This window comes from Candoia aspera, chromosome 1 (assembly GCF_035149785.1).
Source record: "Candoia aspera isolate rCanAsp1 chromosome 1, rCanAsp1.hap2, whole genome shotgun sequence".
Lineage (NCBI taxonomy): Eukaryota > Metazoa > Chordata > Lepidosauria > Squamata > Boidae > Candoia > Candoia aspera.
Window position 1 is genome coordinate 53302510 of NC_086153.1, and position 18015 is coordinate 53320524.

Below are 18015 nucleotides of genomic sequence, written 5' to 3' on the forward strand. Positions count from 1 at the left end.
CTCCTCCTCTTCACTGGAGTAAGGTAGTTCTTTTGCTCCGATCTCTCCCCTGGCCACTGGCATCTTTTTGGGCCCTACAGGTGGTTTGCCCGGCGTTTTTCCTGGCCTGTCAACTACCTTTGTCTTCAGGCACGCCGCCGCTTTGTGGTCCTCTTTCCCGCATCGAAGGCACTGCCCCTTGGCGAACCGTCACTCCCTCTCCTCTCTCCAAGGTTGGGATGTTGGCCTCACCGGTCCTGCAGCGGTTTGGGGTCCCTTTACCATCGTCGCTTGTTGCACCACCCTCTTGGCTTGTAGGAAGGTTTCCTGGGCATTTTCCACCTTACCGGCCAGCAGTATCCACTCGTGTAGAGTGTTTGGGTCGTCTCTGCATAATGCCCACCTCAGAACGTCCAAGTTCAGGCCCTCTTTGAAACGTTCAATTAGGGTAGACTGCGACCAGTCCACCACCTTTCCAGCCAGTGCTTTAAACTCCATGGCATAATCTGCTACAGATCGTTGCCCTTGGCTGATTCCCCTTAGGGATCTCTTCGCTCTCTCCTTTTCTAAGGAGTCTCTGAAGTGCAGATTTAGTGCCCAGAGGAACTCATCGAATTCATCGAGCTCTGGGGCTTCTGCCTGGCATAGCTGCACATACCAGTCGGCCGCCCTTCCTTTAAGTCTGTTAGCAATGGCGTTAATTTTGCCCTTTTCTGAGCGGAAATATGGCCCAAATTCTTCCATGTAGTTCTTGGCATTTGTTAGGAAGAAGGATAATGTTGCTGGGTCCCTGTCGAATTTGACCCCGAAGTCTTTCACCCCCGCTCCTGGTGGGCTCCAAACCACATCTAGTCATTGTACTTTTATACCTTTATATAAGAATACTATTTTATGGCGTTCTAATGATTATTTATTCTTGTTTTTACTGTAAACCACCTAGAGTTGCTCCTTGAGTGAGATGGGCAGTGAGTAAATTTGAAGTATAAATAAATAAATCAAATAAATCAAATAGATTAGGATATTTGATGTCATCTTAGCCATAGGCACTAAATAGTTACATGAAATGATTCTTTTTTTTTTTGGTAGCATTCATAACACTCCAACATAAATTTGAAAGCACAAAAAATGTCATAAGGGAGAGATCCATTATTAGGATCTTTTAAAAATATATATAATAACTGTTAGTAAAGGAACAGAATGAGATTGAGGCAATGGGTTTGGGGAATGACACAAACTTTTTTTACCATGTACTTGACAAATTGCATCTTGGATTTTAGCTTAAAAGGAAGATTTATCCCATTGTCTCCTCCTATCCCAATCCAATGGGCGTGGGGGGCAGTTCCAGTGCAGGAAACTGTGTGCTAGAATTGTGGGAGATTTTGTTCACTTATTCCTATATCATTTCTGAGATGAAGTTTTAAGGGTTCTAGATATACAAAGCTAGAAACTGCTGAAGGAAAGATTATAGTATATTCAAGGAATTTGCCCATTCTTCATTGTACAACTACAGAGGCCATCTGCAGCTATGTAAGTTATTTGAATCAATATAAACTGGCCTAATAATGTTTGTATTTGTTAAGAGGTATACAAACTAGCTAAAATAAAATTCAGATTAATGATCCCGTTTGGATTTTTGAATTAAATCTGTAAGTCAAGAGAATTCAGAAAGTGAGTACAATTCAGCAATTTTTTTGTTTGCCCAGCCTGATTGGATCAATTTTTTTGATGATCCCAAGCTACTCAACAAGTTGATTTGACAAAGTGAATAATATGGAAATCTTGAAAGTCTTATTCAGACTGACTTTAAGAACTGAATCGTTCTATAACACCAGTATTTATTACTGCCATGAAGAAGTTCCATAACTCCTCAAGTGTATTCTAGAAGTTAAATCTTGTTCCAGCAACAGCAACCCCCCCAAAAAAACTTTATAAATATTATATAATATTTTTTTTCCCTTTGACATTTGTACTAACATATTTCCTGATCTATAGATCTCAAAATGCAGATACATTGTGATTTTTTTAGTTTGTCTAAGAAAGATTGTTGTCCTAATAAAGATTCCAAATTACAAATTATTCCTGTAGATTTCATGGACAAAGGAGAAATTGATGGAGGAGTCTCCTATATTTGTAGATTTTCTAGATTCCACCACACCTGTGGAGAAGAGAATATATAGAAATGTCACTAGCCAGAAGCATCTTCTTTTGACACTAGAAGAATATTATATGAGAACGCAAATGAAAGAGTCAGAGGTAATTTTTGAAATTCTGTATAACATCATTGTATTGTAACTGCTGTGTTATGTGAGCCAGTTGTGTATGCATGTATCTTAAGTGCTAGATTTCTGTTGTGAAAATTCCCATCATACTGGACAACTTGCTTTCCTCTTGTTTTCCCCTATGCACAAATAGCAGGACATAGGTAGGTGAATCTAACATTGGCTAAGTAGGTAGAATAAGAAATGTCACATGGGTTTATCATAAATTCTTTCTCAAACTGCAAGTCCAAGGTATATTCAAGAAAGATGAAAATCAGAATGGATAATTCAGAATCAATAAGCAGTATGCAGTTCCTTCAATCTGTTGGTTCAGTACCATCAATATGCAGATGATACTCAGCTTGATTTTTTTTTAAATACTTTATTAGAAAGCAAAATAACATAAACAACATAATACATACAAATACATATAACAATGAACAAAAAGAAAAGAAAAAAGAAAGAAAAAGGACAAAAAGAAAAGAAAACAACAAAGCTTATTAAAAAGTGGTTTCCAACTATCTAAACTGTGATTTTGGATCTCTAGTTGTGTTCTCTTAACTTCTTCTCTATTTTCAATCTATGTCACCCCTATTTCTATTTGATTAAGTGTTTAGTTGCTAAATCCTATATACGTATTGTTATTTTTTGCATTGTCCTTATATAATCGAGAAAAGGTCGCCATTCATTCTTAAAACCGTCCATATTTTTATCATTTAACAGGTCCGTTAGTTTTGCCATCTGGGTCAAGTCCATTATCTTAATTATCCATTCTTCTACTGATGGGGTAGACTCTTCTTTCCACCTTGAGGTGTAAATAATTTGTGTGGCAGTAGTCAAGTACAGTAGGAACTTTCCATGTTTTTTTTCTAATTCTTCTTCCATTAGACCCAGTAAGTATAATTCCAGTTTTGGGATTATGTCCATTGCCAACATTTTTTGAATAACATTGTGTATTGACGCCCAGAAATTTATTGCTTTTTTACAAGACCACCACATGTGATAAAACGTACCTATTTCGTTTCTACATTTCCAACAAGTGTTTGATGCATTTTTAAACATTCTTGATATTTTATCAGGAGTTATATACCATCTATACATCATTTTGTAAAAGTTCTCCTTCAGATTATAATTCAATGTAAATTTTAATCCTTTAGTCCACATCCTTTCCCATTGGTCATACATAATGTTATACCTGAAGTTATTTGCCCATTTATTCATACATTCTTTAGTTTGCTTGTTTTCCCATTTTAATTGTAATAACATTTTATATATCTTACTGATCAGCATCAGTACAAAATTGACTATCCCACCATGTTGAATCTTTTCTGAATTTGTACTTCTTCTCATCTAGTTTAAACTGTTCCTTTAGTTGTATATAAGTAAACCAATGGCAAAGGTATCCTTCCTTTTCTAATTCTTCTCTTGTTTTCATTACATATTTATCCCCTTCAAGTTTTAATAAATCTCTATATCTCAACCATTTATGACTTTCTATATTTTATCTTCTGGCAAATGCTTCCTGGGGAGATATCCATAGGGGCATGTTTGGTGTTAATTTAGGTTTATATTTTTCCCATGTGGATTTATATTTCCCACATCCTTCCCCCAGAGGTGAGACAAGCCCCCTTGCTCCTGGACTTCCACAAAAGATTAAAGACCTCATTTTGTAGGCAGGCTTGGAATGGGAGGGCAAATAATTACACCTGGGGATGGCTAGCACCATGAAGTGATTCGGAGAGACCTACCACACTGAAGGTTTGATTAAGATCTCTTCGCCATGTAGATTTTATTATATTTATATTTTTATTGTATTTTGTAATTGTAATGGTTTTATATTTTAATCTTGTTTTATTGTAAGACGCCCAGAGTCCCCCCATTGGGGAGAGGTGGGCGGTGAATAAATTTATAAAATCAAATCAAATCAAATAAATAATAGCTCTTCTAATACAGTGTTTGTTAAATGCTTTGTTTGCTTTGATTTTATCATACCATAGAAAGCCATGCCAACCAAATTTTAGATAATGTCCTTCTAATTTTAACAGCCTATGATTTTCTAATGTAATCCACTCTTTTAACCACATCAAACAACATGCCTCATAATCTAATCTCAGATCTGGTAATCCAAATCCTTCCCTTTCTTTGGCATCTTGTAATAATTTAAATTTTATTCTTGGTTTTTTCCCTTGCCAAATGAATTTCAATAGGTCTCTTTGCCATGTTTTAAAAGTATTATCTGTTATTAATATTGGTATGGGTTGAGATAGAAATAATATTCTGGGTAGTACATTCATTTTAATTGTGGAAATTCTCCCCAATAGAGAAAGATGTAGTTTTTCCCATCTTGAGAAATCTAGTTTTATTTCATTCCATATTTTCGAGTAGTTATTTTGAAATAGGTCATTGTTCTTTGTTGCAATTTCTACTCCCAAATATTTAACCTTTTTTACACTTTTGAAGCCTGTCTTATTTTCTAACATGGCTTGACCATTTTGTGTCATATTTAAGTTTATCATTTTCATTTTCTGATTATTTATTTTGAAGCCTGCTAATTTTCCAAATTCTTGCAATTTATCTAATAAATAGTCAATTGATTCTAGCGGGCTCTGCATAATAATAACTAGATCATCTGCAAAAGCTCTTAATTTAAACATTTCTTGTTTAATCTTTACACCTTCTATTTGTCTAAGGTAAAGGTTTCCCTTGACGTAAAGTCCAGTCGAATCCGACTCTAGGGGGCGGTGCTCATCTCCGTTTCTAAGCCTTGGAGCCGGCGTTGTCATAGACACTTCCGGGTCATGTGGCCAGCATGACGACTCGGAACGCCGTTACCTTCCCGCCGAAGCGGTACCTATTGATCTACTCACATTTGCATGTTTTCGAACTGCTAGGTGAGCAGGAGCTGGGATTAACAACGGGAGCTCACCCCGCCGCGCGGTTTCGAACCGCCGACCTTCCAATCGACAGCTCAGCGGTTTAACCCGCAGCGCCACCGCGTCCCTATTTGTCTATCATCTCTAATATCTCCAATAAGAAATTCAAGTACTAAAATAAATAACAATGGTGATAAAGGACAGCCTTGTCTTGTACCTTTCTCAATTTCACAATCTTGTGTTATTTCTTCATTTACTATAATTTTGGCTTTTTGGGATGTATATATTGATTTTACTGCTTTTATAAATAAATCTCCAAAGACCATATTTTCTAAAATCTTAAACATAAAATTCCAATTTAAATTATCAAAGGCTTTTTCAGCATCTAAAAATATCAGAGTGAATTGTTTTTCATTATGGACTTGAGCATATTCTATTACATCCAACACAGTCCTTATATTATCTTTTATGTGTCTTTTAGGTAAAAAGCCACTTTGGTCCTTATCAATAATTTCTTGGAGCACTGTTTTTAATCTTTCTGTTAGAATTAATGTAAATATTTTATAATCATTATTCAATAAGGATATGGGCCTATAACTTTTACAAAGTGTCGGATCCTGTCCTTCTTTTGGAATTAATATGATGTTTGCTTCTGTCCACGTCTTTGGTATTTTCAATCCAGTCATAATCAAATTTAATAGTTCCTTAAATGGTAGGATAATTTGTTCTTGAAAACTTTATATTCATTTCCTAGATTTTTATTTAACAAATATTTAACATCTTTTTTCCTAATATCGGTTTCTTGGATACAAATTACATCTTGTTTTAATTTGTTCAAATAATGGAAGATTTTTTTCCTTTTTGCTGGGGCATTGGCACCATTAAAGAATCCTCAAATTCTTTAAAGTTTGTTGCTACTTCCTCTTCTTTTCTTTCTCTCCTATCTTTAACTTGTTCTATATCTTTTTTTATATTTCTTTAAGAATTCCTTGGCTTTTTGAATTGAATTAAGTTTGTGTCTATCTCGCTGAAAGGTAAGACTAACTCCCTCTAACCTCTCCTATCGAAAGGGAATTTTATTCCTTTTTAGTATGTCTGTGAGGAAGGTATAATCTTTCCTTTTTTTAGAATTCTTAGTGGAATTTCTTTTAATACTATAATATTCTCCCCCTCGATGTTGATTTTTTTATCAAAGTATGCCTGCAATATCAGATCTCTCGTCTTTTTTCTTGAAAATTCAATTATTATATCTCTAGGCTTCTGATGAATGCTAGCGTACTTGGAATTAACCCAAAATATTTTTTCTATATCTTCTTCCATTTTCTTTTCTTCCCAATCAAGCTTGCTAACATTTGAACTATTATTTCTTTAATTTCAGCTTCTTTCTTTTCTAATACGCCTCTAAGACAGTATTCTTTCTCTTTCAGCTCCAATAAGGCTAATCTGTCTAATTTGCTGTCTCTTTCAGTTTCTAGTTTATCAACTCTGTCACTGACCTTTTGTATTTCTGCTTTTATTCTTTTATCCATCTTTTCTAATTTATGATCTAGTCTCTTCTCAAAACCATCTAGTTTTTCTTCCAACAGGTGTGTTACATTTTGGGTGACACTTTGAGTTGTCTTCATTGTAAAATCTTCAAACATGGCTTTTAGCCATTCTCCTTCCCCATCTCTGATCCCCTCCTAATCTGTCTCCGTGTATTCATTTTTTGGTATAGCTTAAGTAGTTAGTTAAATAGTTTTAGAGTACATCACAATTTGGTAGACACAACTCAAAACAAATATAAGTGAAAAGTCATGCAAATATGGCCATTCAAAATAATTAAATAAGTCCCATTCTCAGAAGTATCTTGAAATAGTAATTGTCTCACCGAGAAGTACAGTTTCTTTTTCACTGTTCAAATAGCCTCTTATTCCTTTCTTTTGAGAGTTAATAAAATCTTTAAAATGAAGTGAAGAGGGCAGCAGATACGCCTTTATGTTAGGGCTACAAACGCAGATTCTACAGCTTTAGTACTCCTCGCTTCCCAGCTGGTTCCCTGCAGCTTTACAGCAGCAAAGACAAAAGCAAAGTTGATTTAAGTTTCCCAGCTGCACATAGAGCAATTCGCCAGCAACCTCTCTTTCCCAGCATTGCCACCATGGGCAGCCAGTCACCCAGGGCTCCGCAAGACCACCAACAATGCCACATCGTAAATCTTCACCCCTGGAGCTACAGAAGAGCTCCGCCTGACACCATACCTTCTTCACTGGAAACCGATACTCAGCTTGATTTTGTAACTCTGGAGAGGCTGTTGAAATCTTGTCCCAGTGTCTGGAGGCTATAGGGTTCTGGATGTGATAAAACAAGCTAAAGCTTGGTTGGTTGCTGCTTAGAGTCAGTTTATGATTGAAGTGTCATATATTGTATACCTGAATGGTAGGTAGGTAGGTAGGTAGGTAGATAGATAGATCAAATTGGACCCAGACAAAGTGGAGTTGCTGTTTGTTCACTATAGTTCTTTGCAGGCTCCAGTATTGTCTCTCAAGGGGTGGTGGCACTGTCCCTGAAGGAACAGGTGCTTGACTTGAGGGTCCTCACAACTGCTACTGGAAATGCAAGTGAAGGCTGGGGCTAGAAGGACTTTTGCTCAGTTATGTCTGGTACCTCAGTTGCCATCCTACCTGGAACAGAAGGATCTGGCTACAGTGGCTCATGTCTTTATCACCACTTGGTTGCACTTCCGCAATTTGCTCTACATGAGAAGCATTTAAAGACACACACACACCCCGAAACTGCAGTTAGTTCAAAATGGCAGTATCACCATAAGCATATTGTACATATATTGTGAACCTCACACTGGCTACCAGTAACTTTCTGTGCACAATTCGAAGTGCTATAAGACAGCTTTGTTTTATAAAGCCCTATCTGGCTTAGCAGCCAAGTTGCCTGCTCCAACCAGGGTTGATCCATCTGAGGCAATCCTCTTTGGAAGAGCTATTAGTGGTGCCCCATTTTCATGAGGCGAAGCTGGCTGGAGCCAGGAAATACTTTTTTAGTTATGGTGCCAACACTTCAGAACAGCCTACTCTGGAAGTAAGACTGGTCCCTTTGGTATTGGCCTTGTCTGGAAGCTGGAAAGCTGGTTAAAACAGAGCTCTTCTGAAGAGCTTTCATTGATTGATATAATCACAATCTGTATTTATTTTTCTGTGTTTATTTTATTTTGTTTGTGGGATGATTGTTTCATTTTTGGCTATATTTATTGTGGATATTTCTATTTTCTTTTGTGAGATTTTACTCTTGTAAGCTCCTTGAGTCTGGGAAGATTTGGCTGTATACAAGTCAATAAAGAAATAACTGCAGTGGTTTTTATAACATGGTTGTTCAATGAAGTCCTATTTCAAATTTCTGTCTATAAGATTAATTGCTGATTTTTCATCTGAACTGAGTATCTGAGAAATTCCTCATTCACAAAGACTGATGATTGCTCCTTTTTCAAGCACTATTCCTTTTCATCCTATTGTGGCTTTGAGTGTTGAATACTCAAGAATACAGGAAGAAGCACAATTAATTTTGTGCTTATAGCTCATTTCTGCTATAATTTTTCTAGCTCCTGCCCTTTTCCAACTATTTTCCCTTTCATTGAACTGTGCCATCAATAATTTTATGTGGAATACCATACAGGTTTTTGGAATATAAGAAAATATTTGAAATACATACATATGCACAAAGAGGGGCTGGGTCCCCTGAGTCCCATGATAGGGTCTGTAGATCCTCCAACTACAGTCTTCCTGTGCCCTCCCACAATTCTTGTGGGAAAGCCTTGTTGGTAAATACTGCCACCATCCACTTTATTTCCAGATGTTCTGCACAGGTTTACTTGAGAGGAGAAAGAGGCAAACCTCCCACCTCTGACCTTCCTTTTCTGTTGCTTAGTCAGGTTGGTGGGGCATATAATAAAGTTTGATTCTTTGTCAGAATGGGAGGGCTGATTCAATAAGAAATGGGAGGCTTTGTGTACTAAGGTTAAGGAACCAAACATGAGCTGGAAGCCCGAAAGAGAAAGTAAAGTAAGACAAAATAACAATTGAGTCTGTAAGTTTTATTTCAGTGTATGCTTTTCCACCCAGGAACACACACACAGAAAAAACACAAAAACAATATGGGACCAAGGATGACAGACAACTCACATGCATAAAATAATATCAAAATTCTAACTCACATCAAGCTTGCACAATTTGTATGTGGCTAAACTGTTTCTAGATCATCAATTACAGATCTCTGGGAACTGAGGCACTACTTAACTGGCTTGGAGGCAGCCCAGAAGATGTTCCAGCTAGTCCTATAAGAGAAAAACAAACAGTTAAAATGGAGCTGGCTGTTGTCTGTTTGAAAAACTTACCTGAGAGAGATTCTTGGTCCTGATTGGCCCTCTAGCATTAGTTTTCACAGACTTTAAGTGTTTGTGCCAGCTACCTAGATCAAAGGGTTAGATTTTACTTTTCCTTTAACTCTTTCATGTCTGAAACTTTTGGAAGGAGATTTCCCCCTATTCACTACATTTGTGCTTCCTATTTCCTTAGAGCATCATAGTATTTTTCAAAGACGCAATACAGCATGTAACTAGAGCTGCAAGGGTTTTTCGACAACAAGGTGGTCACATGACACTGGTAAGAAAGTTTACTTATAATTGAATATCTTATATAAGATGTTAAAGATATGTCTTTGTTTAAAATTAGCACACCTTAAGTCAAGGTAAATTTTTAATTCAAAATGTCCTTAAAACACCTGCCACTAAGCCATAATTATTATTATCCACATTCTAAAAGTTATTTAAACATATAAATACATGAAGATTTGCTTTAGTAAATCAAACTTTTCTTACCTCATGTTTATCTAACATTTCAAATATTTATTGACAGATTGGATTGGATGGCAACGGAAAAGCAACCTGCGCATCCTTAGCCTGTTATGTATCTGAATGCAGTATCTATAGGTTATCTACTTCCTATAGTTACAGCTATGCAAATTTCAAAGAGGAGATTAAAAAAGCCTATAAACACGCAGGAGCAGAAGGCAAGAGGACTGTTCTTCTCATTACAGACTCAGACATAATTCAAGTAAGCCTTCCCAGAATAAAAATTAGTATATATATTAAATATGTATCATGTTAATTAAACGCTTTTTAGAATTTTCCATCTCTGTCTCTTCTTTCCCAATCTTAATGTATTTGGATGATTATCAGAGGTCGGAGTATGACGAGTAGCTTATTTTGCTTGCATTTTTGCTAGAGTCCTAATAAATTACTAGGATAGAAACTATTAAATAGTTGACATAAAAGTAACTTTAACTATAGCTGGAGCTCCAGTGAGACTGTCTGTAGAAAACAGATGTCAAAATGAGAAAATCCAGATAGCTCTGACTCTATTAGCCTTTCTCAAGATTACAGAGATAATTGATATTATTTTTCTTAGGAGTCATTTTTGGAAGACCTAAGTTATATTCTGAAATCAGGACAAGTGCCCAATCTATTTGAGAAGGATGAGTTGGATAATGTTATTGAATCACTTACATCAGTTGCTGAAATGGCTAATCAGTCCAACAAAATAGATGATATCCATTCTTTCTTCTTACAGGTATGTACCAGTTAACTGTGATCAATATGCTAACACTCTCTCAGTGAAATTGTTGTATCTATTCCAGCTTGAGCTCCACATTAACAGCAGGATCCAGGGTTGTGCCCACTGAATCTAATTGTCCTATTTTTCATAGATAATTCAAGCCAGGAATGTAACAAGCTGTTAGTTGTATCTTTGAGGCATCCATGTGTGTTTGACCCTTGCCCATTTTGGCTCATGAAGGCAGGCATAAGAAGTTTGATTTAATGAATGATGGAAGTTTTTCTTATCTCCACCATGGATGCTTTTGTACCATCTGGTCTGAAAGAAGCTCAGGTTAAAAGTGATCATTAAATCCTACCTTTATGAGTTATAACTGATATCTGTTGTTGGAAGCTGAACAGGTGAACTGCCTGAATCCATGTTGATTGTGCTGGACTTTTCAGGGGCTTATGACATTATTAATCATGTAGCTGCCTAAAACATTTTACAAGGAGGAGATTTAGTAGTACTGGTGTAGAGAAGCTGTGGTGGTCAAGTTCTTCAAAGCTCACATGTACTGAAGCTCTCCAGAGATTTCAATGATACTGTAAGGCTTGGACTAAATCTGTATGGTATTTCAGGAAAGTAGGCCAGGTTGAGGGTAAGACAGAACATATAGTCCCTCCCAGGACCTCCTTTTCCTGGCTCACCATGTAAGAATTATTGCCTTTCATTTCTTATATTCAGTTATTAGTGGCTGTTGCATGTTTACATTCTCCACATTCCTGCTCTGATAATTTTTTGCTATAAAAGATTTCTAATACTAGTCTTACTTAATGGATGAAATGATGCAGAAGGACCATTGTTTTGATTATTGAGTTATAGAGGGTTCAGACTTCTTTTTCATATTGTTAAATATATAGATAAAATTTGGGGGGGAAAGATGTTTAAGTCTGAAAGTATTTTGCTGGGTGGTGGACTACAAATACAGAATTCCACCTAAAAATTCATGTACTAGATGAAAGACTCTACAATTGTGGCATGGGATATAAAGTCTTATTTACCAGATCTGCACTCAAATTAATTTTATGTTTCTACAGATCACAGTTTAAAACACTGTTTGAGAAATTTTGGCAGGAGTGTATCTTCCCTCTATACTTTTTTAAGAGGCACTACTCTCCCTGTTCATAATCATTTCTACTTTCTCTGCTATTGCAACAACATTCTGAGAGATCTTTCTTTGATGGTTATTCTCTTCCATTCCCTTAAACTCTTGTTTTAGAATTTTAATGTTTTCTCTAGATTTTCAATATTGTAGCACTATTTTTCTCCTTACTATTTTATTTTCCCCCTCCTTGGGTTCACATCTTAGCATTGCTTTAGTCCATAGTCTCAATGCATTTCATCCTCCAAATATGGGAGTAAATTGCTCTTCACTAATGAATTTTCTCAATATCTCCTCTATTTATATGAGAGGTATCTTGCAAAAGAAGTATAAATACATATGGACAGCAAAGTCAGCCCTGTCAGCACCGTCAATACTAGTAATTTCCTTGGTCCCAGTGATCTCTTTAGTTGTTGTATCGTCTCTTCTGCCACTTTTTGATTTTATGGGAAACTACAACTGCATGTGGTCAGATGTATACATTGGACTTCAGAAAACAAGAATTTAATACATTCAGAGCAATGGTAAGGTTCCTTTGCAGGATATCTAATGGGAAACAGATAGGTGGAATTTCCTAAAGAAGGAGATTCTAAAAGTACGATTTCAAACAATTGTCTTTTTAAAGGTCCAGGTAAAAAAAAAGGATTGATGCTTGAGACTAATAAAAACATGATTAGGGAAAATCTCTTTACTCTGAATGAATTTATATCTCAAAGATCAGATTAATAGTATCCTATGGTAATGAAGGAACTAACTGATGGTCTGGCTGAATCCTTATTTATTATATTTGAGAAACCCTGGAGAACCGGTAAAGTGCTAGAAAACTAGAGGATGACAAATGTTTTCATTCAAAAAGAGGGGAGAGGAGGATCCAGGGATCTACAGATCAGTCAGATGAATATCAGTGCCTGGGAAGATTCTTGAGTAGAATATAAAGAGATCAATCTGTAAGCACCTTAAAAGCAAGGCAGTAATTACTTGAAATCAGCAAATATTTGCCAAGTACAGATTTTCCTAGACTAACCTTATTTCAATTTTTTATTGTTAACCTTCTTAAAAGTTTATGGGAATGCTGGAGAGAGGAGAGAGAGGGGACTTTTGATCTAAGTTTACAGCATCCATATCTTAGAAATCAAGCAAATGATCTCCCAAAGCATCCATATCTTAGAAATCAAGCAAATGATCTCCCAAAGCATTTACAAAAGAACAGAGTTCTTTCTTTTAACAGTGTAAGTAAGATGTACTAAGATGAACAACTGAAGAATAATGGGATGCAGTATATATGCAGTCATATATACTGAAAGCAATTCATATCAGTGTATGCATATTTTCAAATAAATACTTATTTTACTATAGTTTTCACACAGGATTATTTTTTTTTCAGAGAGTACATCACAACCTTCATATAGTTTTGACAATAAGTCCTACAGGACTGGTTTTCCGTCAACATTGTAGGACATATCCTGCCATTGTGAATTGCTGCACAGTAGACTGGTATGAAGATTGGCCTGAAGAGGCCCTTTGCCATGTAGCAAAAAGTTTCTTTAGCCAGAATGAGACATTTAGGAATGAGGTATGATATGAATATATTTTATCAGAATGGAAACTATAATATGTTGTTGTTATTCTAATGAATTCTGGTTGATCAACTGAAACTGTTCATGAATTATGATAACCCGTTTTAAAAACTCAAGGAAAACATTGCAACAGGTTTCAGTAATCATAACTGGATAAGGCTCTAGGGCTCATAGAAGATGTTGGGGAAATTAAAATGCCAGGTTCAACTACAGCTTTGCTCTGCAGCAAACACAAAGTATTTCTCCATTGTACAAAACCTACATATTTTGGCTCTGCTGCTACTTGTCTGGATTTGGCTGGCTGGAAGGTAGTGGTAGTAGCAGAAAGTCTGTGGTTGACTATAGGTTTTTAAAATGCTCATTCAGTATTCAGCTAACACCTGTTAGCAGGTAATTTGCAGTAGCTTCTTCCATAGGAATTTCATTTCTCTGCTGAAAAGTATACCCTACCTCACAGAATAAGGCTATGAGTATTTATATAAGTTGTAACAATACCTATTTTTAGGACAGATGCATTCAACTGGGTTAGATTTTTCATGAAAGAATGTTGATGGTATGCAAAAAAAACTTGACAATCCCAAAATATTTCTAAAATGTGAGTTCACACTATGGTAAAAGAAAAACACCAGCATCCTTGCAAGTAAACCTCATCACCAAGGAGTGAGAATTTTCAGACTCAGTGCCTGATGAACTTAAAGGCTGTGAGAGGAGGGCTTTTAAGGAGGGAAGAAATGGAACAACAAGGGAGAAAAAGCAGATACAAACTGATAAAAATGAGAAAACAAACAGTGGAAAATCTGCTGCTGGACTTCTCTCTTCAGGCCTATAAAACTCTCCCAATCCCTTCAAAGAAGCCTGGTCTTGAAACAGCTCAGTGCCAGGTTTAACAAAGCCTAACCTAATTATACAGCAATTAAGCATAAACATTCTTACATGAATGGGATCAGCTGGAGGAAAGGTAGGACTGCCTACAACTATGGCATTGAAATATTTAAGGTGGTTCCTGACAATGCCAGTTTCTAGATCTAGCTATACCCTATATTTTTAAGTTATTATTTTATAGAAGAAGCAACACAAAACATGGAAGAATTACAAGTGGAAGATAAAATCATTCACCTATCCAAATTGCTGTGAATGAAGCAAGACAATTTTACTTTATCAATTTTTTTTTTGTGGGGGTGGGAAGCATCCTCAGATTGGTAATGTGTGCATGATTTGTGCATATCCCAGGAGTGAGAATTTAGAGATCTTACATACAGATGACCACAACAGCAGTAAGTTACATCACTTCCAATCATATAGGGAACTACTCAGAAGGTTACGATCAAATCTTCTTAAACTGAAGTGTACATTGTATAAAATACATGGTCTTTTCATGTATCTTTTCAGAATATAAGAGATGTTCTTATCCATATGACTGTTAGTATTCACAAGAATGTATCTATGATCATTGAAAAGTACTTGAAGGAAACTAAAAGGCACTATTACATCACTCCCAAAAGTTACTTGCAATTTATAAATGCTTTTTCTACAATATTGCAGACCACAAAAGAGAAAACTCTGAGTGAAAGGTAAAAAATATATATGTAATCTCTCAGTTGTGCAATGTACCATAACTTTGTAAAGGTAACAGTACTTCAAAGCAATTGTCAGGAAGGATATGATTTTATAGAAATATTTTTACTTCTACAATTAGGTGGATTAAAACATTTAACATTTCAGTATAATCCATTCTAAAGGTCTCAAGGATGTTCCATTCCTGATCAATGAGTTTTGTACAACTCCAAACTCTGCACATTGGGTGGAGTCAGATCAATACACCGGTCGGTTAACTTTCCAAATCCTGGAAACTGCAGTTTTAGAGATCATTCCCACATCTTCAGTTTATTGTATCACTATTTATTTAGTAATTTATTTATTAAACAGATTTATAAGGCTGCGCAACTCACACATGATGACTCTGGGAGGCTTACAGAATTAAAAACCACAAAAACCCAATAGACAACCCCCAGCTGTCGCATGCTGTTCAGCAAGGTTGCCCAACTCTCAGAGGAGTGGAGAACTAAAAGGTTGTTGGGAGAAGAGGAAAAATAAATTACCTCCAAGCCTGTGAGAGTCCTCATCCCAGGCATTTGGAATCAGTTAAGTTTAAGATTGTCATATTTAAGTCACATTAATTTCAATAGGATGAACTGGTAAATGTGACTAAGCTGTCAGATATCATATAAGCAATAACTTAATACCAGTGAAAAAATATTTTATAAACTACTTTTATTGCATATCACAGATATTCCTGTCAAAAGCCAAAACACTCACCTAAATACACCCTCGCACAGGCACAATTCTAATGTGGATACAAATCCTTAGAAGCTGTTCATTTCCCAACTGGAGGTTTCTTTAATTTATTGACAGAAGTAGTTCTGACAGTTTGGATTGTGGATAATGATAAGCTTAAATCCAGTCAGAGGTTAACAGCAATTATATAACAACAGGAATTCAAAAGTAGATTCATGCTTCACATGTGGAGAGTTTTAGATTCAATTCCTAGCTTTCAGTAAAAGGATCTCAGTTGGATACCTTGAAATTCACTGCTAATTATAAAAATCATATTAGTTGTCAGAGTTCCATGGTTAGATAGCTCATGTATCTGTTTTTTTTTAAACTATTTCTGCTTGGTTTCTGTATATAATGTGATATTATAATATACCATAGGTATTTTAATATTCAGCCTTCCTTCCTATGTTATTTTCTTCTGATATTTTTTCTAAAGCTGATCTGGAAATCTGAAATTGCTTATATCACAGCTTTGCCAGTAATTTAAAAATCTCTCTTTTGATATACAGCTTCTGGAGGACACATGTAGCATCATATGTCAAGATGTGTGGGCATTTTACACCAAAGCAAAGAGTGAAACTTGCAGATTTGATAGAATGTTTTCTACAAGCATCTAAAGATTAACATTAGAAACAATTCTGGGTGCAGTGCTTACAATAGTTCTTTCACGACAGACTTCATGAAGTTCGGATAATTAGTTTTATCAAAAGGCTTCTATGCTTACTTGGCACTTAGTAAAAGGCAGTTAGGAAGTTGACACCAATTAATATACTATGTGACTATCAGGCCTATGTTTTACGTAGATTTTAATTATTTTTTATTTTAGAGCTTGCTATCATTCTGGTCTGACAAAAATCTTGGATGCAACTTCACAGATTACAGATATGCAAAATGAGTTACTTGTCCTTGGACCTCAAATAGAGTCAAAATCAAAGGTATATGTAATTCAGAAGTGTTTTCCCCACCCCCACAAAATACGTAATAGTTTCCTATCAGGTCTCAAGTAAGACTTCAGAGTTTATAAAATTTATGACACAGGTATAACTGTTTTATAAAAGTTACAACAGTATAACTACTATATGAATTCAATTTATGGAGGGACAGATACATTGGAAGAGCAAAAAGACAGAAGGAACCTAAGTTGGTGTAAAACCAAAGAACATTTAGAATCCATTCATGATATATCTATGTAGTGGAACAGCTGATCCCATTGTGTGGAAGGCTGGAGATTTCAAACATCTCCCGAACAGCCTCCTGGTCTTCACAAACTGGCTCTGCCTCCTCCTCTGAGGTATCAGCTTTGCTATTCATCCCTACAGCTACCACCTGTCATTTAAGAGGTGCCTTGCATGGCAAATTCTCCCTAGCCACATAACTTGAGAAAGGTAGCAATCTCACAATCTGTGCTGCCTTTCTGGGACTAAAAAGGTAAAAATGTAAAAACTTCAAGAAGTAAAATGGTTTTAATAGTGCAACCACCTGGCTATCAGTGCAGAAGCATGTGACTAAATGTTTCAACCCTTCCTCCCTTCTACCAGAAGAAACTCTGGGTGGTGAACAGAATAACAACACAGTACACTAAAAAAAAGGCAATGAAAAACAATTCAAAATGTTGAGTCCCTGATAAGGTTCACATTCATAATAAGCTGTTCATATCAGTTTTATAGCTGGCAACTCAAAAGGAAAGTTTCCTACAAATGGGATGTTTTTCTCTGTGAAGCAGGAGATGTTGCAATTGATATTTCAGACTATAAGATTATAAAAACAGATATCCATGCCCAGCCTGAATAATCCATAAAAACTGAAACCACACGTAGTTCACTAGCAAAGGGAGGGGCTGGGGGTAATCTAACTCTGGACTGTGTGTATGTAACAGAGAGTATCTCCTCTCCAAGGGTGTAGATTGTATGTCTGAACCTCTAGGAATGTGTATTTGTGTGTCTGAGCTGGCACCTTTTGTAGGCTACATTTATAACAGCAAAAATCATGCAAAACATGATTTTAATTGAATTTACATGATATCAACTCTTTGCCAAGGGCATCCGGCAAGACTTTCTTTTCACAATCGGAATTATCCAGAGGCATCCACTGAGGGGATGTCAAAAAAAAGTCAAGGTGTAAGTTGTGCCTGTGTGATTGAAGCTCTCCCCTTTCTGTTTGCATGCAGTATCGATGCATGTTCAAAAAGGGAGAGAGGCCTTCAATTTCATGGCTTAATTGCCATCTTGACTTTTTTCATTTTATTTT

At 36.1% G+C, this 18015-nt stretch overlaps 1 protein-coding gene across 1 annotated transcript in view; it reads left to right on the forward strand.

Moving 5' to 3' along the window:
• The window catches only part of DNAH14 (dynein axonemal heavy chain 14), a 292199-nt gene that overhangs the window by 177963 nt on the left and 96221 nt on the right, over positions 1-18015 (forward strand). The window contains 7 exon segments of the mRNA XM_063289142.1: positions 2065-2232; positions 9676-9762; positions 10015-10212; positions 10567-10728; positions 13242-13430; positions 14824-15005; positions 16595-16703. Coding sequence (XP_063145212.1) covers positions 2065-2232; positions 9676-9762; positions 10015-10212; positions 10567-10728; positions 13242-13430; positions 14824-15005; positions 16595-16703 — 1095 coding nt within the window.